At 40.9% G+C, this 25492-nt stretch overlaps 1 protein-coding gene across 1 annotated transcript in view; it reads right to left on the bottom strand.

The window, feature by feature from the left end:
* The window catches only part of ctnna2 (catenin (cadherin-associated protein), alpha 2), a 583061-nt gene that overhangs the window by 531518 nt on the left and 26051 nt on the right, over positions 1-25492 (bottom strand). Inside the window, exon 2 of the mRNA XM_077246418.1 lies at positions 20535-20641. Within this exon, the coding sequence (XP_077102533.1) occupies positions 20535-20636 (102 nt within the window). The 5' untranslated portion in view covers positions 20637-20641. The remainder of the gene's footprint in view (positions 1-20534; positions 20642-25492) is intronic.

Genomic DNA, 25492 nt, shown 5'->3' with positions numbered 1-25492 from the left:
CACTCGGGAAGAACCCTCTGGTCCTGAGCCACCACTGCAAAGGTCTCACATACAGCAGGCCAAAGGGTATCACATTGGAGGCCTAACAGTCTCTCGAACGGTTTCACAGTGTGTGACCGGCCTAGCTTTAACTCTTTTGTGGCAGTAAGGATAACAGCTACACGAGCAGGCGACAGAACGGCTCGCATCGTGATTGAGTCCCAGACCACTCCAAGAAAAGTGGTCCTCTGTACTGGAGAAAGCACACTCTTCTTGGCATTGAGCCTCAACCCCAAACTTCGCATATAAGCGAGGACGACATATCGATGCCGAACCGCTAAGTGTTCTGATTCCGCTAGAATCAGCCAGTCGTCTATGCAATTCAGAATATGTGACCGGTCACGGAAACTAGGGACACAAGTCGGTTCTGGGGCATTTTGAGTTATTCATAGATTCTGAAAGTGTAATCTCCAAGCTTTCCAACGATGTGTAACATGTGGAAATCTGATAATATTTGGAGAAGTTGTGGCCATTTGAAGGTAGGCACTTAAAAAAGCTTAAAGAGGAGAAAACGAGCTCTAAAGATTGTGCAGTTCTCACCTGTCTCTGCTGCTGGGGGTGACAATATGGCTCATTTACATCTCATTTAGATAAGCCATACCCCCTGTAAAGCTCCTCCATGTGCTTTACAGCTTTTTTTGCACTTCGAATGAGTGCACTTCTGCCGCACTAGGCGAAAAACAATTGTGCTGCCCCTCTATTTGCAACGTACCAGCAACAACACACAAAGACCAATAATGCCATATAGCCTGCATATAACGCGAAACCAGCAACAACACATAAAGACCAATATGCCATATACATATAACGCAAAACCAGCAACAACACACAAAGACCAATATGCCATATAGCCTGCATATAACGCAAAACCAGCAACAACACACAAAGGCCAATATGCCATATACATACAGTATAACGCAAAACCAGCAACAACACACAAAGACCAATATGCCATATACATATAACGCAAAACCAGCAACAACAAACAAAGACCAATAAGCCATAGGCCTACATATAGCGCAAATAGTGCGCAACGCTCGTGTGCCCAAAATGTCAACAATATTAAAGATTATGTAGGAGGCAAATGCCTGCTGGCATTTTTCTTTAAGCAGTCATTTCTGCAATTTTCCAAATAATCACATTTCACCTCCTCAAATTACTGTTGCAAATCTCTTTACACCACTTTCTTATGTGCGTATACACACACAAATGAAATGTCCGCAAGCACATTATATCATCAGCAGGTTCAGCATCTTAAATAACGACTAAAGAGCAAATGAAGCTTAACTTACATTTCAGAAACACGCACGGCAGGCCTTCATCGCAGCAAAGGTCTTAACTGCATCCTCTATTTCGATTCTCTGTCACATATGAAACAGCCAGCCACCGCTGTCAGCGAGCCGAGCCGCCGTATTCAAGCACTGAGGGCGCGCGCGCTGCGCCCATAGCTCCGGTTCAGTTTCCCGAGCCCACGAAGTGCGGCGAAAACATTTTCGGTGTAACTGCCAGACGGTTCATCTCGTCTGCGACAATCTTTGCGGCATCCATCTTCATTGAATTTTGATATCAGAGAGAGCCGGCCAGAGCACAGCATAATAAGTAGCCATGTGGTTGACTTGGAGGGCGGGGGCAAAAGCGCCGGGTTATTCAGTATGGAAATACACACAGACAATGACACGCCACGCCCCTACTGCATGCTAGAATCTCCGAAAACAAGCCGATTTCAACCTCAAAATGTAAGCTTTTAAATATACCAATACTGCTATCTCAAACATGGAGAGGCTTCTTCGTGATTTCAATTAACAGATTCTCCAAAAAATTGAAAATCACCAATTTTGAAAAAAAACTCTTCTTTCTCATTTTGCTCGAAAGTTGTGCTGCCGACTTGTGTCCCTGGTTTCTGTGACGGGTCACATATGTGTGCACTGTAGCCTCGCGGGGCCAGAGCTGCATCTACGCACTTCGTGAATGTGCGGGGTGATAGAGCTAGACCAAAAGAAAGTGTCTGATACTGGTGTTCTTTGCCCCCGAAAGAAAACTTCAGGAGCATCCTGTGCTGAGGGAGAATGGAGATATGGTAGTATACTTCTTTCAGATCTATCGTGACAAACCAGTCCTCGGATCTGATTTGAGCCACGATCTGTTTGAGTGTCAGTATCTTGGACTTGAGTTGGACTTCAGGGACAATGCTGAACCAGGAGACAGATAGCCCGCAAGCGTCTGTTCTGCCAGGGGCATCGCCCCATAGCCATACTCTCTCAACCCCCCAATATCTGAATAAAAATGAACCTGAGGGCTGAATAGTCATGAAGAGTATGGTTTATTCCACGATCTAGACAGCTCGCTGTGCAGACCAGAGGGTATGCAGATCGGGAAAAAATGGAAGGCCCCGTGATGGAGGTGAAACAATAGAGGGAAGGAAGTGCTCGTTTAATTTATTTATTTATTTTTAGGACGAGCGCCCCTTTTCTCTGCTGGCCATAAACTATTACATTTATCTACAGCTTTAGTAATCACCTCCACCAGCTCTTCATACACTGGAGAAAGAGATGGCAAATCTTTCCCCCCCCCCATGATTGTGTCACTTTCAATACTCAACACATCTACCTCCTCGGAGGTAGAGCACTGAAGCATTGGTCTCTCTCGGAGACATGATGTTTTCAAGTTTACCCTGGTGTCTGCGCGCGCTATGAGTGGGCACGGCCAATTTGATAATTTTTCATCTTGACGTCACAACGAAAAGGAAAATGACTCATTGGAAAAACGATTCATTAAATTGACTCAGAGTCGACTCATACTTTTGAGAGACAAGACATTTTTTATGGTGAACTTCTAACTTTTATGAAACTGCAGGATGTTTTTGTGCCCCTTATATCTATGTTACACACTACATGAAAGGTAATTTTGAAAATTCCATAATAGATGCCCTTTAATGTATAATGTTAGTTAAGGTTTCTTGCATCAAAAGTACTTCAACTGAAAAGGAAAAATTACCATTAGATTAGTAACCTTAAAGCAATCTTAAATGCATCATCTTGTAAGCATTCACTGCCACCCCCCCGCCACATTGGCCAAATGCCCACATTTTAAATGACTTACAAAATTAAAAAAATCAGCATTTCAACAGCCCAAGCTCATCGTCTGGCGTTAAGCTTCTGCTTTCTGCAACATGATTTAAGCGGCACCTCAGCTGAATATGCTGAACTATTGTTTGAATTAGAGACAGCCATAAATCAAAATGCCTGCATACATTTACCTCAGGACAGAGATACTGTAGTAAAATTGAACAACAAGCCTCTTAGTCCTCTGGCCTCTTCGAAGCAGTTTCCTTAAATAAAAGCGGAATACATTGAGACCAGGGTGCAAAATTCACCAAAAGGTTGTCAAGGCACCAGTTGGGTACACTGAGCTCATGAACACGAACACACTCAGTTAGAGTTTCTCCATTAGGGTTGCTGAATCCCAGACAAATATGAGCCCCTTAAATGGGACAATTCTACACCTTTGTAGCTTTTTTTTTGTCTCGTAAGTCAATTTATAAAGTTAATAAAGGTTTCTTGCATTAAAAGTATATATTAATATATTAAATAAAATAAATTATCTCACATTTTTCTCTTTTAAAGTTTAGAAGAGACCTAAACAACTTTACAAATTGTGCACTAGGTCAAATACTTAAAAGGGACTACAGTAAAAAACAATATTATAATAATAATAATAATAATAATAATAATAAAATGTATTACATTTATATAGCACTTTTCTTGGTACTCAAAGTGCTTTACATGGATGGGGGATCTCCTCAACCACCACCAATGTGGGTTAGGGTTAGGCCCACCACACTCCAGCTTACTGGTGGAGAGAAGACAGTGATGAAACCAATCAGTATAGGGGGATGATTAGGAGGCCATGATGGACAGAGGCCAAGGGGCACATTTGGCCAGGATGCCGGGGTTACACCCTTACTCTTTTTCGAAGGACATCCTGGGATTTTTAATGACCACAGAGAGTCAGGACCTCGGTTTAACGTCGCATCCAAAGGACGGTTCTCTTTGACAGTATAGGGTCCCCATCACTATACTGGGACGTTAGGACCCACACAGACCACAGGATTAGCACCCCCTACTGGCCTCACTAACGCCTCTTCCAGCAGAAACCTGGTTCTCTTTCAAGGGAACTGGAGCTGTGTCGAGACGCGGCGGGAACGCCCCTGTGTGATTGCGTCGTGAAGCACGTGTATAATCAGTCCAATGGAAAGACGAGACATCATCGGCGGGTATCACCTTGAAGGTGCATGTGTCGGCTATATCTGCTTACCACACCCCTCTGGGTGGTGCATCATTAGGAAGAGATGCTCTCATTATTCAATTTATTGGTGGCACACTGAGGCTGAGGCTTGTACTGCGCACAAGAGCACCGGCTTGGGATTTGGCCGTTGGACTGGAAGGCCTGGCTTTGCCTCCCTTCGAGCCCACAAGAGGTTTCCGAATTCATTTCTCATTTCTATTTCTTCTATCAAGAGAATTGGTGATTTGCAAGTCTTGTCGGTTGCTCCTTCGTGCCTAAAATTTGCACCTGGTATGGTGAAAGCTTTTCTCCACCCTAGGCCGGGCTATATTCCTCAGGTCCCTACTAATGTTACGGGCCCAATTGTGCTGCAGGCCTTTTGTCCTCCACCTTTTAATATACCAGATCAGGAAAAACTTAATCTGCTGTGCCCTATTCGTGATTTGGATGCTTACGTACACAGAGCCGCCCTGTGGTGTAAATCGGAACAACTATTTGTCTGTTTCGGGTCACCTAGAAAAGCAGAGGATGAGCAAGTGGATAGTCGAGGCAATCTCACTTGCTTATGAAGCGAATGGTCAGCTGGACAACCTTTGGTTGTCTGGGCCCATTCTACCAGAAGTATGGCTGCCTCAAAGGCTTTATTATCGGGGGTTTCCCTCCACAACATCTGTGATGGGGCAGGCTGGTCCACACCGCATACATTTGTTAGATTTTATGACTTGGATCAAGGCTCCACTCCAGGGTCTAGGGTGCTTGCTTCTTAGTGTGCGCATTGACTTCACACAGAACAGGCATTTGTATTATGGCGTCGTGGGTATGGTGTTCCCATCGCGTCTCGACGCAGCTCAAGTTCCCTTGAAAGGGAACGTCTCAGGTTACTTATGTAACCCTGGTTCCCTGAAGAGGAAACGAGACGCAGCATCGCCCTGCCATACTCCTTGCATGCCTGTGATCGACTTGCTTCGGCTTTTTCAGAAGCTAGCACGGTCTGTTTTCAGGTGTGCTTTATAGTTTCCTGGTCTTTCCATTGGACTGATTATACACATACTTCACGACACAATCACGCAGGTGCGTTCCCACCGTATCTCGACGCAGCATCTCGTTCCCTCTTCAGGGAACCGGGTTAAATACGGAACCTGAGATGTTTTCTCAGGAGGTCTCCCATTCAGGTACTAACCAGGCTCAACCCTGCTTAGCTTCAGTGGGCAACCAGTCTTGGGCTACAGGTTGATAAGGCTGCTGGCTAAAAACAACCCATACATACAGAGTTTAAGCATATATTAAAGGTGCTCTAAGCAATGTGTTTTAGGTCAAAACATGTTTTGTCACATACAGCAAATATCTCCTCACTATCCGCTAGCTGCCTGTCCCCTGAACACACAGTAAAAAAAAAAAAAAAAGACACTCTGCAGACACCCCAGGCTCCAAAAACGGCAACAAAAACAAACTGTACTAACCCGCACCACGAAACATAACAAACTGTTCCAGCCAATAACCGGCAAGAAGGATTTGGGGGTGGGGTTTGGGGGTTAGTGCGCAGATGAGGAGGAGGGAGGGTCTAGCTAGACTCCGTTTTGTTTGACAATACTTCGAACGTCATCAAGAAGTGACGTCACCCAACAGATTTTAGAGCAACTTTAAGAGTGAAGTTATGCAGAAGGTTAACATTATTTATTTCTGACACACAATAGAGATTAGATCTGTACAGTTTATGTGCATTGGGCACATAATTTGTTCTTTGAAATAGTAATGTACCCGATGCCTTTATTAAAACTGACTTACAGAAGTCTTAACCCTGGATCTTTCTTTGTTGAAAGATAGATTAAATAGCTTAAGAATTAATCATTGACTAATTTGATTAGCCAGTTCACATACCTGTATTTACTTCCTGTTTTCGGTCGAAGTCCACAGTAGTCGATTGTCGAGTGCGCGCAATCATTGATTCAACATCTGATTCGGATGAACTATCCATTTGAGCTGATATTCTCAGAACACCACACAGCACCGTCAACAACTGACAGCTGACAGTCTGAGTCTCCACTGTTGCTTAGTTACCAATGATCGCGTGTGCGCACTCGACAATCGACTACTGTGGACTTCAACCGAAAACAGGAAGCAAATACAGGTATGTGAGCTGGCTGAATTAACATCACTTTTATTCATATCGTTCACATCTACTGCAGTCAGATTCACCGTGTTCACTCTGAATAAAATAACTCACATGGCTGTCCACTTGTAATGACACATCAAGGATGTTAAGAGGCTAAAAGCAGGTTTAAAACTTGCCCCATTTAAGTCAACAGGGTGCAAATTTTAAAAAGAGATTAAGCAAAAATCTCTTTCCATTTAGGAAAAGTCTCCATTTGATGTTAAAGTAACCTCATTTTTGTCTAGGAGAAACATTTGAGATGTTAAAAGGATCTAATTTTTTATTTGCTTTCCTCTAGGATGAAGCGTCACAGCATACGACACAGTAGCTTTGTGTCATACAGATCAGATACAAATGAAAGCAGTGGCAGGTATTCAAGTTCTTTCCTCAGCTTTGGCCTTAAATCAAAACTCACCTTTCTTACAACACTTATTGACTTTAACCTATCTCAAGGAGACAGGCTCATTTCACAGAATACTTTGTTGAGGCACCACTACAATAAATACCTGCGTAGGAGTGCATGTGTTTGCTTAGGAATTCAACATATGTCACTTTTATTCTTAAACGAACCAAATTGACACTCAGTTTGACAATAACCAAACTTATCAGGTCTTATAATGTAACTGCAGAGGTCTTAGCAAGATATTTTCCCTTGAAATGAAAGACAATTTGTCAAGTGGAAAATATAGAAAGGCAGCTAGGTTTGATTGTGTTCTCAGAGGGTATTCATCTGAGACATCACCCTTTCAATTGTCTATTTGCTTTCTACAAGAGGTGCACAAAGACATTTAATTCCAGCCTGCATAGTAGGAGAGTTTTTTTTTTTTATTTTTTTTTTTTTTTACAAATCACGACATTAACTGACACCTGTTAACTTCAATACTGTCATGTATCCAGTCACCACACCAGCTCTGTCACCTGTACCACACTACACTTCCCAGAATCCCTCATGTTTCCCACCTGCAGACCATCAGCCATTACCTAATTACATCAGCACCTGCACCTCATCATCAGCACTCCCTATAAAGAGACACTTCTCCTGCACTCCGTGGTCTTGTTATTTCCTCAAAGAACACTTACCTGACTCCTTACTTGCATGATACCTACTAGCATGATTCGTCTTCAGTCATCTGCCCCGATCTACATTTCAGAACCTGCAAACAGATAAGACCATTACTCATCCAGATATCCATCCTGAACACTATATTCATCAGTTACTCACCTACTTCCTTCGTTGTGATCACATACTTCTGCAAATAAACCTATTGATTTATTTACCTGTGTGAATGCTTCTGTTTAATGACAGAAGACCAGACCCTAAACAAAGTATGGGCATTTCCCGCATCCATCAAAACCCAATCGATTGTCTGATAAACTGTTTCAAGGATGGCCACCCGATCCAAGAATATGTGAAAGAGTTCCTAGAAATTTCAAACCAGGTCAACTGGACAGATCGCATCCTAAAGAACGTGTTCGGGCTTGGACTGGACGATCCTTCAGCCACAAAACCAGGTTCATTCGCACAATATCTGGATCATGTGCTGTTGTTGAGCGGTTCAGCCTTCACCGTGGGTGAAGCTGATGATGACCTCGCCACTCAACCACCATCACCAGCCATCTTCCTCGCCACACCACCTGCATATCTTCATGTCATGCCTATCAAACCTGAATGTCTTCAAGTCAGGTCTGCCGAGCCTGAGCACCTTCACGTCATGCCTGTGAACCTGAGCTTCAAGTCATGCCTGCCATCACCTAATTACATCAGCACCTGAATCTCATGATCACCACTCCCTATAAAGAGACACTTCTCCTGCACTCCCTGGACTCGTCGTTTCCTCGAACACTTACCTGACTCCTTACCTGCACGATATCTACCAGTACGATTTGTCTTCAGTCATCTGCTTCCTTAATCAGTCTTCAGTCATCTGCCTAGATCTCAATTTCAGAACCTGCAACAGGAAAGACCATTACTCATCCAGATATCCATACTGACCACTATATTCATCAGTTACTCACCTGCCTCCATTGTTGCAATCACATTCTTCTGCAAATAAACCTCTTGATTACTTTACCTGTGTGAATCCTTCTGTTTCATGACAAATACCTCTTCCTCTTCTTGTAAGTAGCTGGTTCATTTCCTGAGATCCTAATAGAGTAAGTAAGTGAAGAAACGAAGCCTAATTTTTAGCTGGGATGCCAATTCCAAATTAAGTATTAACGCCATGTTAAGAATCCATTAGCATTCCCATGATTGCTTATGCCATTATGTGACCGAACAATGGGAAAGCTGAGACGAATAACTTTGGGGAGTTGTCATATTGTGCTGAGGAGTGTGGGAGAGAGAAACAACGAGGGAAAGAAAGAGAGTGTATAGCAAGTGTCGGGAGATGAAAGCTGAGCTCTAAATTCCACAAAAGCTGTAAATTGGCAGTATCAATCGGTCTCTCACCCAGAGAGCAAATGTTTTTATCCGCTTGTTTATCTGAACTCAAACTCTTTCTTTCACAGGCTGCATCTTATGTTCTGAGCTTTTACATGCTTCCTGTACATGTTGCAAGGAAAGGCTGAACATCTATTTTTATTTGTCATAGTGAGTTGAGTGATATTTAGGGCTCTATGATTTCACCAATGTCTAAAACGCAGATGAAATTGAGTATTCTCGTCTTAAAAACTTAATTTATTGTATAGCGTTGAATGTCACAGAATTTGGCAACATTTGGATGAATAAATCAAAACTTAAGGTGAACACTTAATACAATCACAATTTGGACTAGTGAACATTAAACTACAAAAATACTATTTAAGTCTGCATGTTATGTGTCTGAATGAATGGTGCAGTTTCCGATACTACACATATTCAAGCACACATGACGCTTGTGGTGTATGAACATGAACTTGATACACACAGAATATCAAAGGTCTTCACTACAACCAACCAAAATAATTTGGTTTAACTTAAATTTATGATCAAATATATTACTATTCATTCAAGAGTAGAATGCAATTAATGTTTTAAATAAAGTTATGTTAAAAGTTAGCCACTTCCACCTTCTTCACTTAAGCCTTGAACATTGTTACAAAAGAATTTTTGAAAAATAAAAGGATTTCATGAGGCCCTAGATATCCAATTACACCAGAACTTCCTGACAACCTTGACTAGGCAATTATCCAATAAAAAACAACAACAACAAAAAAAATTCTAAAATGCACAAACGTAATTAAACGCACTATCCCAAATAATCAAAATCAAAATTAAGTCCTTTAGGATAAAGGGTACTCAATGTGTATATATAAGGCCATCCTTAAAAATATTCTTGTTTGCCTAACCCGACCGACCCTGTCAATTTAGGACCGACCCAATTATTATTTTTTTTCCCCTTTTAGTCCGAGCGACTTGCCGGTTAACTTGCGTTAAGACCGACCGACTTTTTTTTACTCTTCAAACAACTAATACAAATTAAATAAAATAATATTAATTATATTTTAATTAGTAATGTGAAAGTTGCTTATGCCTACATACAAACGTAGGCTACGTTCTTTCTTTTAAATAAAAACCCGTGCGCCGTCATCGTCATCTATGATTGTTTACACCATTGGTCTAGGCATGTAACACTATGGCTTGTACATTCGCTTTGTTTCATTCACTGTTCGCGCTTGGTAATGATTAGGGATGAGTAGGGGAGAGCGGGGCACAACCTAACACATTTTGGTTCTGGCTCAATTATTAAAAAAAATAATTAAGTTTGATTAATCTTTCTTTTTACACAAGCAACATACACATCTCTGCTACAAATGAACACTTAAAGTTTTTTTCTAGGACCTACCATTTTCGTACAGTTGCACTGAAAGTGACAGAAGTCTAAATGTTACAACTTACCCCATATGCGGAGTTAATTGTAACAGACAGAGGGGTTAGTTGTAACACTTGTGTGAAACACACATCATTCGGTACTATTGTATCTGTATAGTTTGATATTGTTTGTGCATCTGTATAGATAGATATCCATACATCCATCCCTAATCCAATCATCATTCTGTTATGGATCAATATCATGGATAGAGATATAGGAAAGGGCTGCACAGTTTTGCAATAAATAAATAAATAAATAAATAAATAAAATCATCAAATATTGTAATTGCAATTGAATTACATTTTTGTGTGGCAGCTACATGTAAAATTATTATTATTAATAATAATAATAACAGTAAAAATAATAAAAATGAGCTTAAAATAAAAATTTTAATGGTTTATTGCATTAAAAACAGGCTAAACAATTGATCAATGCATAGTAAACTAAAAAATGAAAATAATTCCAACATTGTTTGTGGAAGTCCAACAAAGTTAAATATATAAATAACTACTCAAACCTGAAAAGTTGGGTGGCTCCCGTTTTCATTTGATTATCATTGTACACTTGGCGGCTTAGTTGTAACACTGTGCTACAACTAACCCCGCTGTGTAAAAACTATTTTAAGCCTAGCTAACAGTTGCAAGGAGTTGCTGACATGTTTCAAAACGGTGCTATGTTATTGCCAACAAGACAGTGATTAATGTCAGATAAAGTTAGATTTGGTGACGTACACACCACACTCAGAAACCGAAAAAAACCTATGATGAAAAATGTACTTGCATGGTGTCAAAACACTCTTTGTCCAGTATCTTCACGAAATCTTATCAAAACTTTCCACAAATTCGCGGGAGATCGTCTTCTGGCAGCAGGAGAAAAAGAGCGGAAACACACCCCGCTAGATCCTGACTAATAATGTAAAAGGTCCGCGTTACATTTAAACCCGCGTTAGGTTGTGCCCGTGCTACCGAAACTCGGTATTAAACGGGCCCCGGGGCTGAATTTCAGCCATTTCTATATATGGTAATATTACGGTAAACCATTTGTCTGTGATGCATATTTGCTATTCGCAGTCCAGAAGAGAGAGAGAGCGAACTCTCACGCGGAGCCACAGCGCTCACACATGACAGCCCTGCTTAATGAGTGACAATGAGGACAGAACTAAACATTCAAACGTGGTTACAATTTAGATCCGGGATATTATTCTAATTTTATTTTAGATTTCGGCTTTCAACGATTAGAAAAAAAGATATTTGAGATGAAAGCATTACAACTCATTCTGTCTAGCGCAACTTCCTTCCCTTCACAGCGATGCGCTGTCATTCTTCCTAAAACCCAAACTCAGAATCAGCACGATCGGTGATTGTAAAATGCAGACTCTAGGCCTACTGTTGCTAAATTGCGGACGCGTTTAATCATTAAAATATTAAAAGCACAAAAATCTGTGCAAGAGACGCTGTTCACAAGGCGACGCGCGCTCCGAAATGGACTGCAAAGAGAGAAGAAAAGTATACTTAACTTTGGGATTCATGTGCGCATCTAAACTATCAAATATTCATAAAATATAAAATGACCAGCTCTGAGATTCACTGAAACACAGTTTGTGTCTTAAATGGACGTACATAGTTGGGAGGAAATGATGGTGCATCATTCACATAGTAGATCTAGACTCGGTCTTAACCCTTTAGGCGCCAGAGGTTTTTTCCTAAAACGTTCGATTTTGACCTCTTAATTTCAAAAGGCTATATCTTAAAAGTGATAAAAGATAGAGACTTTCTGTAAATTAGAGAAATATTAAGGATGACCCAAATTGTATGTAGGGATTACATTTTCCCATCTAATTGGCATATTATGACGTCATATAAACCTGCTGACGATTGAGCCGTTAATGCGAATCAAACAACAGAAGGCAGAGAAAATCCCCCACAGCTCTTGAATGAATAACTTAAACTTTAATAAGCATTAATCTATCTATGATAAACTATGCAGTGTTATTTTACATTTGATTACTAAATTAAATTTCTTTTCAGACAGAAACACTTAGGCCTACCTGAAAAGTAATTTTAGACCTTCCTGAAATTAAAGCACTGTGTATATAATTTGTTAGTTGGTATAGTTTGTACTTGTTTTTGCTTACCGTATCCTATCTCATGTATATAAAACAAAAAAGCCTGCACACTGCGGCATAACAAATAGCCTATTTTATTTGTTTTATTAAAGCATTGATTTTTCTTTTGCTATAGATATTTTACATTTCAAAATATAAAGCAAATGTTAATTATTACCCGAATGTAAAAAAAAAAAAACATCAAAAAGAACCGATAAGAATACTGTTCAAGTACCGGATCGATAAGCAGTATCGTAAGAGTAGTACTACCATTAAAACCTTAACGATACCCATCCCTAGTAATGATGCAGTAAAATAAAATGTTTGCGGTCACGGTTCAAATTCATATGGCTTTGGGCACCATAATAAATGCATTCTAAAAAATGCATTAAAACATCTCGACACCGCTTTAACTTGGCACGAAGTTTTGGAAAAACTGTGCCCAGATCTTTTCCCCCCCTTTTCACCTGTCTAACGGTGATCGTGTCGACTGACCTGAAGGAAACCACTAAAATGTTTGTGGAGGAAACTCAAACTATTGAGGACGTCCTACAATTTCACCCTAAAATCATAGTGGTTTCTTTTAATTGAAATTTCAAAGTGAGCCACCACCTACGGCCTTTTTTTTTTTAAACCAAAAATGTGTTTTAGGTGGACAGATCAATACAGTACACAGAACATGTAGGATGTTGGAAAATAACAATGTCTTTTCTGTTAACCAAATGCTTTTTAATATTCGCTATTACTTCAATGCAAGTGAACATGCTCGCCGTTATTTGTTGCTTAGTGACGTGTTTGTTCAAGTAAGCCAGAAATGCGCAGGTTCTGCGCAATACGCTGTATTTAATATATCATGAGGACTCACAAGTTGCGTATTTGCGCTACATCCGCGCAGATTTGGTTACAAAGTTCATTTTTACCCTTATTTGGCGGGTTGGAGGGTGTTAATTTCAATCCCTGAATGTTGCACTCCTGTTTGTCATTGTCTACAAAACTTCATGCCAATAAATCATCAGAAATATTGCTGACTTGTGCGCGTCTCAAGCGCCCTCTTTGCATTAGTCCTAATGCCTGTTAGTTGTCTGTGGGGAAAAAAAACAACAACCTTTTTTTCCCTTTTTTTATGTTACTGCAAACCAAAATATTTTTAAGGATGGCCTAAAATGCTTCCATCTATAAAAGGAGTTACCACACCTTGTATTTTTACCTGTTTAATTCCTAAATAGCAAAGTATTTGGACAAACTGTGTTTAAATAGATTATAGAGAACAGCAACAGGATTTTTCTGGCCATTTAAGCAAATATTACATCTGTTTTCTGCAATCTCTGTTTTTAATTTAAACTTTGCTGTGTTTTATAGACCACAAGAACATTTGTCAGTCAACCTTCATGATTACACATATTACCAATTGATTATTCCTTCATGATCCCACATATTACCAATTGACTATTAATACCCTGATCATGAATTAGCTCAGAATGTTCAGAAACCCTCAGGGAAATGGTATTTCTGCAATCACCCCCTTCCAGATCAAAGCAGCCAACTGACATAATAGTCAGACAGACTGCTGGCCTCGTATTCAAACATTTTTCCAACCTAGCTTTGAAAATTCAGCTTCGGGGCATTTATATCCAGACAACTGGACTGTCTTTCCACAGTGCTATGCATGGTAAATGGTAAAGGTCAAGGTACATCATTAGATCAAAGCATGTGTGAGTGAATGCAGAAGAGAAAAAGGACAGATACCTGGATTTGTATTACTACGTCTATGGATGCTAATTTATTTGGCACAGCCCTCTCTTGCAGATTTAATTTACCGTCGTTCAAAAAACAAAGAGATAAAAGGAAAAAGACTTTCTTATTCCCTAAGAAAAAAATAAAAGCCATACAAATGTGGTTTAAAAACACATAATTGCTCAGAATATAGAAAATACTGTTTAACGGGAAATGTAATTTTCAATCAGACAATTACGATCTCTGCTTTTTTTAAGGGAAAAAGTCTGTACACCGTTTAAATTTTGGGGTTGATAAGTTGTATTTATTTATTTGACTGTTTATTTGTTTGCTTACTTATTTAGTTAGATAGTTATTTTTGTTTGTTTGAGCCTCTTATGCTCACCAAGGTTGAATGCATTTGATTAAAAATGCAGTAAAAACAGTAATATTGTGAAATATGATTACAATTTAAATAGCTGATTTCTATTTGTATTATTTTAAAGCTTTATTTATTCCTGTGATGGCAAAGCTGGATTTTCAGCATCATTATTCCAGTCTTCAGTGTCGCATGATCCTTCAAAAAATCATTCTTATAGGCTGTTTTGGTCCTCAAAAAACATTTTTTGATAAACAGAAAATTCAAAAGAAAAGCATTTACTTTGAAACAGAAATGTTCTATTGTGTATGTCCTTACTGTAACTTTTGATAAATTGAATGCCTCCTTAAATAAAAGTATTAATGTATTATACCTATAGCTATATTGCTAATCCAAACCTTTGAACGGTTGTTTAAGTTGACCTTCTTAGTACAAGGTTATTATGTGTCAGGATATAGGGACAGAGACAGAGGTAAGTGAATCAACACAAAGCTTTATTAAAGTGACTAGAGTGCATCGGTGAGTCTTTCAAAGTTCAAGGGTGAATTCGGTGAAGATTACGGTGCGGGACGGATTCCAGGTGAATGGATCCTCTTCAGTTTATCCAATGTCAAACAGACACAGTTCGGTGATACTTGTCTTCTCTTAGAGATGCAGCCACGAGCAAGTTGAACTCAGGAGGAATACAGGGTCTCAGGATACACGGATTTAGGCGAGGATTCTGGGAACATCGGAACAAGGACACAGAGGTTTGTAATCAATAGGTGAGTATACGTAACTTGACGGGTGTTGGCAGCATCAGAGACTTCGTGCGACGGAGGCTTCACCCTGACTGAGGCTGTGGAGAGTGTTTTTATGGAGCTGGCTGATGAGGCTGTTGATTGTAAACAGGTGCAGGTGATAATTCAGGGGAGAGTGATTGCAGGTGCGCCAAAGAGGATTCTGGGAAATGTAGTGCAAAAGATAGACGGTGAACCATGACAGAACCCCCCCCCTCCCCGAAGGCGCGTCCTCGCGCCGTATAACATCCAAAGGGGTGGGAGGATGGGCACCCTGGAGGCTGAGGAGGGCGTGGTTGGACAGGACGTGAAGCCTCCAGGGCGGAACTGGCAGCTCGGGGGACCAGGGCGGAGCAGGCAGGGGTTGTGGCCATGGTGGAGCAGGTTGTGGGTGTGGCCACAATGGAGCAGGCTGTGGGTGTGGCCAAGGCGGAGCTGTGGTACCCTCGGGCGTCCAGGGCGGAGCTGTGGGACCCTTGGGTGGCCATGGTGGTGAGGACCCTTCTGGCGGCCACGGCGGTGAAGACCTCTCGGGCGGCCACGGCGGTGAAGACCCTTGGGGCGGCCACGGCAGTGAAGACCCTTCGGGCGGCCACGGCGGTGAAGACCCTTCGGGCGGCCACGGCGGTGAAGACCCTTCGGGCGGCCACGGCGGTGAAGACCCTTCGGGCGGCCACGGCGGTGAAGACCCTTTGGGCGGCCACGGCGGTGACACTGAGAACCTCGTCTGAGGGACCTCCGCGGCCCCCCTAGCAGGTATACTGCGCCCCCCCCCCCCCAAAATTTTAATGGGGAAACTGACAGGAAAGGGAGGGTCCGGCAGCAAAGAGGGTCTTGGGCTGGGCAGGACCAGCGGTGAAGAGGGCTCTGAGCTAAGCGGGACCAGCGGCAAAGGAAACTCTGGGCTGGACAGGACTGGTGCAGGATCAGCGGGCTCTGGCGCAGGATCAGCGGGCTCTGGCGCAGGATCAGCCGGCTCTGGCGCAGGATCAACCGGCTCTGGCCCAGGATCAACCGGCTCTGGCGCAGGACTGGACGGGACCAGCACATCATGGGACTCGGAACTGGACGGGGCCAGCACATCATGGGACTCGGAACTGGACGGGGCCAGCACATCATGGGACTCGGAACTGGACGGGGCCAGCACATCATGGGACTCGGAACTGGACGGGGCCAGCACATCATGGGACTCGGAACTGGACGGGGCTAGCACATCATGGGACTCGGAACTGGACGGGGCCAGCACATCATGGGACCCGGAACTGGACTCATTGGCCGTGGACGGGACCAGCTGGACGGGCTCTGGCTCGAAGATTGGCTCTGCAGGCATGACGTGAGGATCTGGGCTGGGCTGGACCAGCGGCGAAGGAAACTCAAGGCTGGACGGGACCAGCGGCGAAGGAAGCTCTGGGCTGGACGGGACCAGCGGCGAAGGAAGCTCTGGGCTGGACATCGGGCACTGTGTGTTGCATGAAGTCCTCTTCCTCTTCCTCCGTTTCCGAGAGCAAGAGGGCGCCGGACTGAACGGGATCAGCGGTGAAGGCTCTGTGGGACGAGACTTTGGCCGGATGGCCCATCTGGAACCACGCAGTGACATCAGCGGGAGATCGGTCATGCTGGAAATCAATCCTGGAAGTCCATAAACTGATCTGGTGGCTGGGTTGATGGTTGACGTGACGTGACGTGCAGGCTTGGGATGACTAACGTGGACTGCAGGCTCGGCGGGGCTGACGTGGATCTTGGGCTGAATTTGGAAATCGTGCTGGATGTCTCCCATGGTGAATGAGGACCCACACACCCACAGCGTGCGGTCCATGAATTTGATGAGAGGTAGGTTGATATCATCCAACAGCAGCATCTGGGCGAGTGGATCGTCTAACCCGCTCCAGAACTCCTGCTGAAGGAAGTCCTCTTCCCAGCTCCCATCCTGGAAAAGGTGAAGGTAAACTTTAACAAATTCCTCCAGGGTACAACCATTCTGGTCGAACATGGTGGATTCCGTGGAGTGTGCGGAAGCGCTGTCTTAGGGCAGTGTAGGATCCATAGTTGTATGGGTCAAGCCTTCTGTCAGGATATAGGGACAGAGACAGAGGTAAGTGAATCAACACAAAGCTTTATTAATGTGACTAGAGTGCATCGGTGAGTCTTTCAAAGTTCAAGGGTGAATTCGGTGAAGATTGCGGTGCGGGACGGATTCCAGGTGAATGAATCCTCTTCAGTTTATCCAATGTCAAACAGACACAGTTCGGTGATACTTGTCTTTTCTCTTAGAGATGCAGCCACGAGCAAGTTGAACTCAGGAGGAATACAGGGTCTCAGGATACACGGATTTAGGCGAGGATTCTGGGAACATCGGAACAAGGACAAAGAGGTTAGTAATCAATAGGTGAGTATATGTAACTTGACGGGTGTTGGCAGCATCAGAGACTTCGTGCGACAGGGGAAATGGTCTGTTGCTGTTGGAGGCTTCACCCTAACTGAGGCTGTGGAGAGTGTTTTTATGGAGCTGGCTGATGAGGCTGTTGATTGTAAACAGGTGCAGGTGATAATTCAGGGGAGAGTGATTGCAGGTGCGCCAAAGAGGATTCTGGGAAATGTAGTGCAAAAGATAGACGGTGACCGTGACATTATGCTACCAGTAAAACTTGACTGAATTTGTTTCTCAAGATATATCCAATGACAAAAGAAGGCGTTTTTTAGAGGTTCTAATTTAAGATAGCTCTGGTCTGTTTATCATTTTGCTCACTGCATAATTCCCATAGTTCCAGTCGTGTTTTTAATGACTTCATGATTATTTAAATGAGGCGAATAAGTTGTGTTCAAACCTTTGACTGATGGTATGAAAGTCCAAGAATTTTGCTTGTTTGTTCATTTGCAAACTTTGCTTAGTATTTTAAGCCTAACAAACCCTAGATATACCCTAGACACAAGTAAACAAAGAAAAAACAAGTCTAAAATGAGATTCCTGCTGTGAGCTCTGGACTTCAGCAAACTGAACAATGTAATATCCAGCATCAGCCTATGTTCAGCCTGCACTGCTCTGACAAAGCCTTAGAACAGAAAACATGGAATTAATTTCCACTGTTATGCTGATGACACTCAATTATATATTTCATCACGACCAGATGAAAACACTAACTTATCTAAATTGACAGAGGGTCTTAAAGATATAAAATGCTGGATGACGTGTAATTCCCTGCTATTAAATTCAGATAAAACGGAGGTATTACTTATTGGTCCAAAAAAACTACCCAAAAAACCTTGTACAATACAACTTTATTTTAGAAGGATGTCCTGTTACTTTATCCACTACAGTAAAATACCTGAGTGTTATACTAGACCAAAACTTGTCTTTCAAAAATCATATTTCATATGTTACAAGAACAGCCTTTTTCCACCTTAGAAACATTGCTAAGCTACGTAATATGCTATTTGTTTCTGGTGCAGAAAAGTTAGGTCATGCATTCATGACCTCGAGACTAGATTACTCTAATGCTTTATTAGCTGGCTGTCCTGCATCCTCAATAAACAAGCTACAGTAGTGCAAAATGCAGCTGCTAGAGTTCTTACTAGGTCAAGAAAATATGATCATATAACACCAATTTTATCATCTCTTCACTGGTTACCTATTAAGTTCTGTATCATTTACAAAGTATTACTACTGACCTATAAAGCCCTAAATGGTTTAGCTCCTGTGTATTTAATGGACCTTTTATCGCCCTACAATCCATCGTGTTCTTTAAGATCACTAAATTCGAGGCTTCTGGTCATTCCTAGGATATCTAAGTCCACTAAAGGAGGGAGGGCATTCACACATTTTGCTCCTAAACTCTGGAATAGCCTTCCTGATATTGTTTGAGGCTCAGACTCGCTGTCCCAGTTTAAAACTAGATTAAAGACACATCTCTTTAGCCAAGCATTCACATTTACCTTTTATACCACTGTTGAATCAGATCGAATGCATTAATATTATGAACAGCAGCTATGCTAATTATCTCCCATCTGCTCTTCTGCTGTTATCTCGGGACGCTAGTCCCGAGGTAAATGGCTTTCGTCAGCTCCAGTTTGTATGCAGTCTCTCACGGAGACTTCAGATCCCCCAACACCTGCGATGAGATGACTAAACGCCTGTGAAGAGACGACTCGACGCCTGTGAAGAGACGACTCAACGCCGGCGATATGTTATGCCCTAAATTAATACATGATTAACTAACTGTATTTTTCTATGTACATTTCTGAAATGCACTTTCTGTAAAGCTGCTTTGAAACAATATGTATTGTGAAAAGCGCTATACAAATAAATTTGAATTGAATTGAATTGAATTGAATTAGAACAGTTAGAACTACACTGTGCAACAATCAGCCAATACAAGGAAGACTTCAAACACGCCATTAATGATATTATGATCATCACTGATGTATAGTAAGTTAATTTTGAATACTAAAGGCCCTATCATACACCCGGCGCAATGCAATACCAGGCACTGTTATAATTCTCTTGCCCTGAGCCCCGTTGTTTAAAAAGCAAATGCATTTGCCCCATTTGTGCGCCCATGCTGGCCTGAAAATGAGGTGTGTTCAGGCGCATTGTTAGCGTTGCTATTTTGAGGCAACTGAAATAGACAACTGAAACCTGGTCTAAAGTCAATGGCACAATTGCGCTTTAGACCATGCGCTTAGATAGAGCCCTGAATATTTGTTTAATTAGGCTCATGAGGACATTTTGATAATTATAAAGCTATGTAGTAACAGACCAATAAATTGCTTAATATTTCACAATTTTTTTTGAGAGCAACCAAAATCCATGCCCACTTGGATAATTAACACTTACTCACTTCCATATCAGTTGACCACTAATCTTTAAAGCCAGTTTACAACTACTGTATAACGATAATGGCACAGAGAAACAATATCGTAGGAATCTCACAATTATGTATTTACAGCTGATGAATAATAAAAACATTTACAGCCAATCAGAATCCATCCTGCTTTAAAGAGCTTGAGCATTTAAAGCAGCAGACGAAAAAACTGCAGCATGCTTATCATAAACAGAACTATATTGTGTGTTGGTGTGGACACCAATATAGTTATCATTCTTGGTGGGAACGGAAACACATAGCACAGTTAAGGCTAAAATTATCAACAATAACCAAGTTTCAATAGAATTTGTAGGTTAATCAACCGGACCTGCAAAGAAGAAACGACAAGCATTGTAAATCTAACAGGACATTACCTGTGTGACCAGTGGCTCCAACAACCTCTCCACAGTCAGCGTGCGAATCTCAAGACTCTTGGGGTCCCATTTTAGCAAGACTGGGGACGTAGCACTCGTCATGTTTACTGTGGAAAGAAAGGAGATAAGAGAAGAGAAAAAGAGAGTTGTGAATTTTTGAAAGGATAAAAGAGATGTTAAAAACGGAGAATGACAGTTTAATAGGACGATAAAAGGAAAAGGTGCAGACATCACAGACTCGGTTATCAGTTTCATGCTTCATGACTTTCTTAACGAAATCAAAGGCCGGTGAGTCTGCCGTACATCTATTATTAAAAGAGAAACGCTTCTCCGTTGAAAAGTCTTTAAATGTTGCACATCCATCACGCTAAAATTGAGACTATAAAAGATTCAGATGACACATTATATTAAAGGCTAATGACTTCAGAATGAGTCTTAATGTGGAATCCAGACGTTGTTTTACAAGTCAGACTGCATTATCTCTCACTTTCAATGGAAAAACACTAGAGTGATCAAATTATATATTAACCATAAAGTGATGTAAATTTCTCAAATATTAATTATGAACCTAAAATAAAGTTGCAAAGTTCTCAAACTTCACAAACTTGCCCTTTAATTTGGTATCCGAGTTTACTAAAAAATTACATAACCTTTGGTTTAATACTTGAAGATGTACACATCCCGTATTTATTGAATAATGTTTAGTTTAAGTAATTGCTGTAGCCCACCAAATTTTACACTTTCAAAACAACAGAAATATAAAAACATGACCAGAAAATACTACATCATTGAAAAGGGTTAAGTATTTAAAAGAGCTAAAGTGCCGCTTACATACTGTTCACATTTATATCTTGCCAAGACAGGCCTTTTGAGATTGCCACAGTGTTACTGTGAAGAGTGAGATTGCATGATAACTTATTTAAGTGTGGCCATCAGGCACCCTGCTAGAATCACCTACTGAAAAGACGATTTTAGAGAACCACTACTCAAAAACTAGAAACCCACCAACCATGACATCTTAGGTTAGAGAGTATTGACTTTCATTTGGTAGTGGGGATCCTGTAACGTAGGCGTTTACAATCATATTGCCATTCACGGGAGCACTGGCCTAGATTCCCTCCTGCATCTTTAGATCCTGCACACAGATACTCATTACAAAAAACATATGCACGTACGAAGACCAGCTCCAGGCCCTTTGAACACTGGTAATGTAAGCAGGTGGTTCCTGATTAAGGTAGACATCTGAGGTAAAGGATCAGGGCCGCGTAGCAGGAGGGAGAAAAGTTAACCTGACTGAGGGGAAACTTAAGAGAAAAAAAGCCTTCAAGCTGCGAAAGAATGTGGAAGAAAGAGTGTGAGAGAGTTTGCGATTTCCCCAGAAGCAACTTTTCACATAGTTTTTCTTTATGTTCTTTATATTTGAGAGTTCCATTTCGCCTCTGTTACAGAATTGTTCTGGAATACCAATGCATACCAACATTCAGTGAAAGAATAATTATTGATCACTTCTGTAAGTTCACTCTCTTTTTTAAGCGTGTGTCTTGCTTTCATGGCTTCGTAGATAATTATTCTTACGTAAAACAGCATTCGAATGCTAATTCTGAAGGAACATTTCAATGCACAGATAGACTTACTGAATAAGCATTGCATGAGCAGTGTTATTTTAGTATTATTTAAATATATATTATTATTATTATTATTATTATTATCTAGATTTTTTTTATTTTCAGTTTTCATTTTATATTGTTTTATTAATATTTTAATTGTTAGCAATATCATTCTTTTTTTTTTCTATTTAGATTTCATTTACATGTATTCCAGTTTTATTACTTCAAAAAAATATGTATAATTAGTTGCCAAAGCAACATTTAAAATATGTTATGTTATTTTATTCTATTTCTGCATTATTCCAGGTTTATTTCAGTTCTGGAGTCAGTTCAGATGGAAGAACATGAAATATTGTGAAAAAGCAAGATGTGAAATTACACAAAAGGATTGCCTTACATCATTTGAAAAGTACTTTAAAGTGAAAATATGACAGATATAATGATGTGCCGAACAAAGGACAATTTAGGATTTTTCTTTCTTTCTTTCCTTTTTCTCTTTTGGGGTTTCATAAAGATTGTGTTCAACTATGTGCCAGAATAGTGTCACATGATGAAGAACAGATGAACATGTATTATTTTCCCAATACTAGCAACAAGAAAGTTGGCTTGAACTTTTTTCAATAAAAATGACACAATTGAACAGTCTGGTGTGAGAAGAATCAGCATGAGATCAAACCTTCATCCACTGTATGCTCCAGTCACAGTTCCTCACATGTCAGTGAGCATCACCATTCTTTTGTGCTCAAACTGTGTTTCATATTTCCTCTTTTCTGATGTAGCTGTCAGTGAATCCTCAAGATAGGATCCTGACAGTCTCAGTTGCTGTGTCAAACACTCCCTAAAGCACAGTGTCAAACACACACTCCAGAGTCCTACACAACAAACTTAACAGCTATTAAACCACACGATTGAGACCTCTCCAGCTCAGTTTTACAGCAATTTTACACATTGATGTTGTTACATAATAGACTGTTATAATGACCATTATGGTTTCAGGGTCCTTTGGCGAGTTGCGAACCAAAGATTAATCACAGGTCTGTTCTGATAAGGTCACAGGCAGTAGAGATGAATACTATGCTAAATGCCAAAAAAAATAAAAAAAATTATAATAATTAAAGCTGCAAGCAGCATTTATCGGTGTTCAAGCAGTTAGGGCAGTTAAGGCAGTTAAGCTCAAAAGCATCAAAATACATTAAGTTTCATGTAGCAAGCATTTAACCACTGACATAATAGATCGAATAGACCTTGTTTTAGCATGATTTACCATGATATACCAAATTTTAGTGTGAATTTTCATGATTTGCCATGTTCCAGTATGATTTACCATGAATCTAGCATTATTTACCATAGTTTACCATGATATACCAAGTTCTAGTATGATTCACCATGATATACCCTGCTCTAGCATGGTTTATCACAATTGAACACATTCTAGTATGATTTAATATGATTCTAGCATGATTTACCATGTTATATGATGATTTACCATGATATACCATATTCTAGAATGATTTATGATGGTTTTGAACATTATGATATGAACATTAAATGATCGTAGATGGAATAGACCATTTACAGCTAATTCAGGCAATTTACCATAGGAAATACATGGTTTTGAAGCTTTTTAACAGTTATAGCGCCACCTATTGTCTGATCTCCATGAAACTTTGCATGCTTCTTCACCACGTTAAGACACATATGCTCCTCAATTTTTGTGAAGTTCTGACTTTTCCTTTAGGCTTTAGGATTTATAGGCTTGTGACTGTATTTTGCCACGCCCCTTTTCTTAATGACCCTGTTACAGCCACCCAAATGCAAAATTTCAACTTTTTTTCGATAATTATTGATCTAGAGAGTCCATAAAATAGGCCTAGACTGGCTTGGTTCCGATCGGGCGAAAAACCAGGGGCTAGTTCGCAAAAGTAGGTTTTGGACAAAATTCAACATAGCAGAATTTTTTTCTTGCCTAATTCGAAATTGGAGACATACATTCTGTCCGTCTTGAGCCAAGGATCACAGTTGTGTAAACAGCTTGAGGCGAGGACCAACGGTCGAGGAGTTATGAGCAATTTAGTACTTTTGGTTGCTGTAGCGCCACCTATGGGCCAATCGGGGTCATAATCTGATAGGTTGTCCCCAAACGTGTGGCCTACCATCTGGCCGAGTTTCAAGTCTCTGGGCCTTACGGTTTGGGCTGCACGATGCGTTTTAGGGGATTTTTTTTTTCAAATAGCAATTACAATAGGTTTTCAGCACTTCGTGCTTGAACACCTAATAACAATGAGACCTTTTTGACAGTTATAGCGCCCCCTATGGTCCGATCTCCATGAAACTATGCATGCTTCTTCACCATGTTATGACACATATGCTCATCAATTTTTGTGAAGTTTTGACTTTTCGTTTAGGATTTATAGGCTTTTGACTGTATTTTGCCCCGCCCCTTTTTTAAATGACCCTGTTACAGCCACCCAAATGCAAAATGTCAACTTTTTTCAATAATTATTGATCTAGAGTGTCCAGAGAATAGGCCTAGACTGGTTTGGTTCCGATCGGGCGAAAAACCAGGGACTAGTTCGCAAAAGTAGGTTTTGGACAAAATTCAACATAGCGGAAAATTTTTCTTGCCTAAATCGAAATTATAGAGATATACATTTTGTCCGTCTTGAGCCAAGGATCACAGTGGTGTAAAATGCTTGAGGCTAGGACCAACGGTCGAGGAGTTAACAGCAATTTAGTACTTTTGGTTGCTGTAGCGCCACCTATGGGCCAATCGGGGTCATACTCTGATAGGTTGTCCCCAAACGTGTGGCCTACCATCTGGCTGAGTTTCAAGTCTCTGGGCCTTACGGTTTGGGCTGCACGATGCGTTTTAGGGGATTTTTTTTTTCAAATAGCAATTACAATAGGTTTTCAGCACTTCGTGCTTGAACACCTAATAATAGACCCCCCCAACCCCCCCATGTCGTTTCAAACCCGTAAAACCTGTTAATCTTCGTAATACAAATGAAAATATTTTTGATGAAATCCAAGAGCTTTCAGACCCCTCCATAGACAGCAACGACCACTTTCAAGGCCCAGAAAGGTAATAAAGACATTGTTAAAGTAGTCCATGTGACTCCAGTAGTTTAATGTTATGAAGTGACGAGAATACTTTTTGTGCGCCAAAAACAAGTTCTCTTCTGTTTTAGTCTCCTACGCTGTTTACATTGTAACCACAGTTATATACGTCAGAAGGTCAATTGGCGTCGGCATTCTGACGGAATTTGACAGAATTTTCATTACGGGGTGAACTAAACCTTTAAATATGCCCTACACGTCATGTAATATCCTAAACAGTATCCAAAACCTAAA

Source organism: Siphateles boraxobius, unplaced genomic scaffold (assembly GCF_051911475.1).
Source record: "Siphateles boraxobius isolate OS27281-9 unplaced genomic scaffold, OSU_SipBor_1 29, whole genome shotgun sequence".
Lineage (NCBI taxonomy): Eukaryota > Metazoa > Chordata > Actinopteri > Cypriniformes > Leuciscidae > Siphateles > Siphateles boraxobius.
Note: the sequence above shows the minus strand (reverse complement) of the source record. Positions and strands in the feature narration are given on the sequence as shown.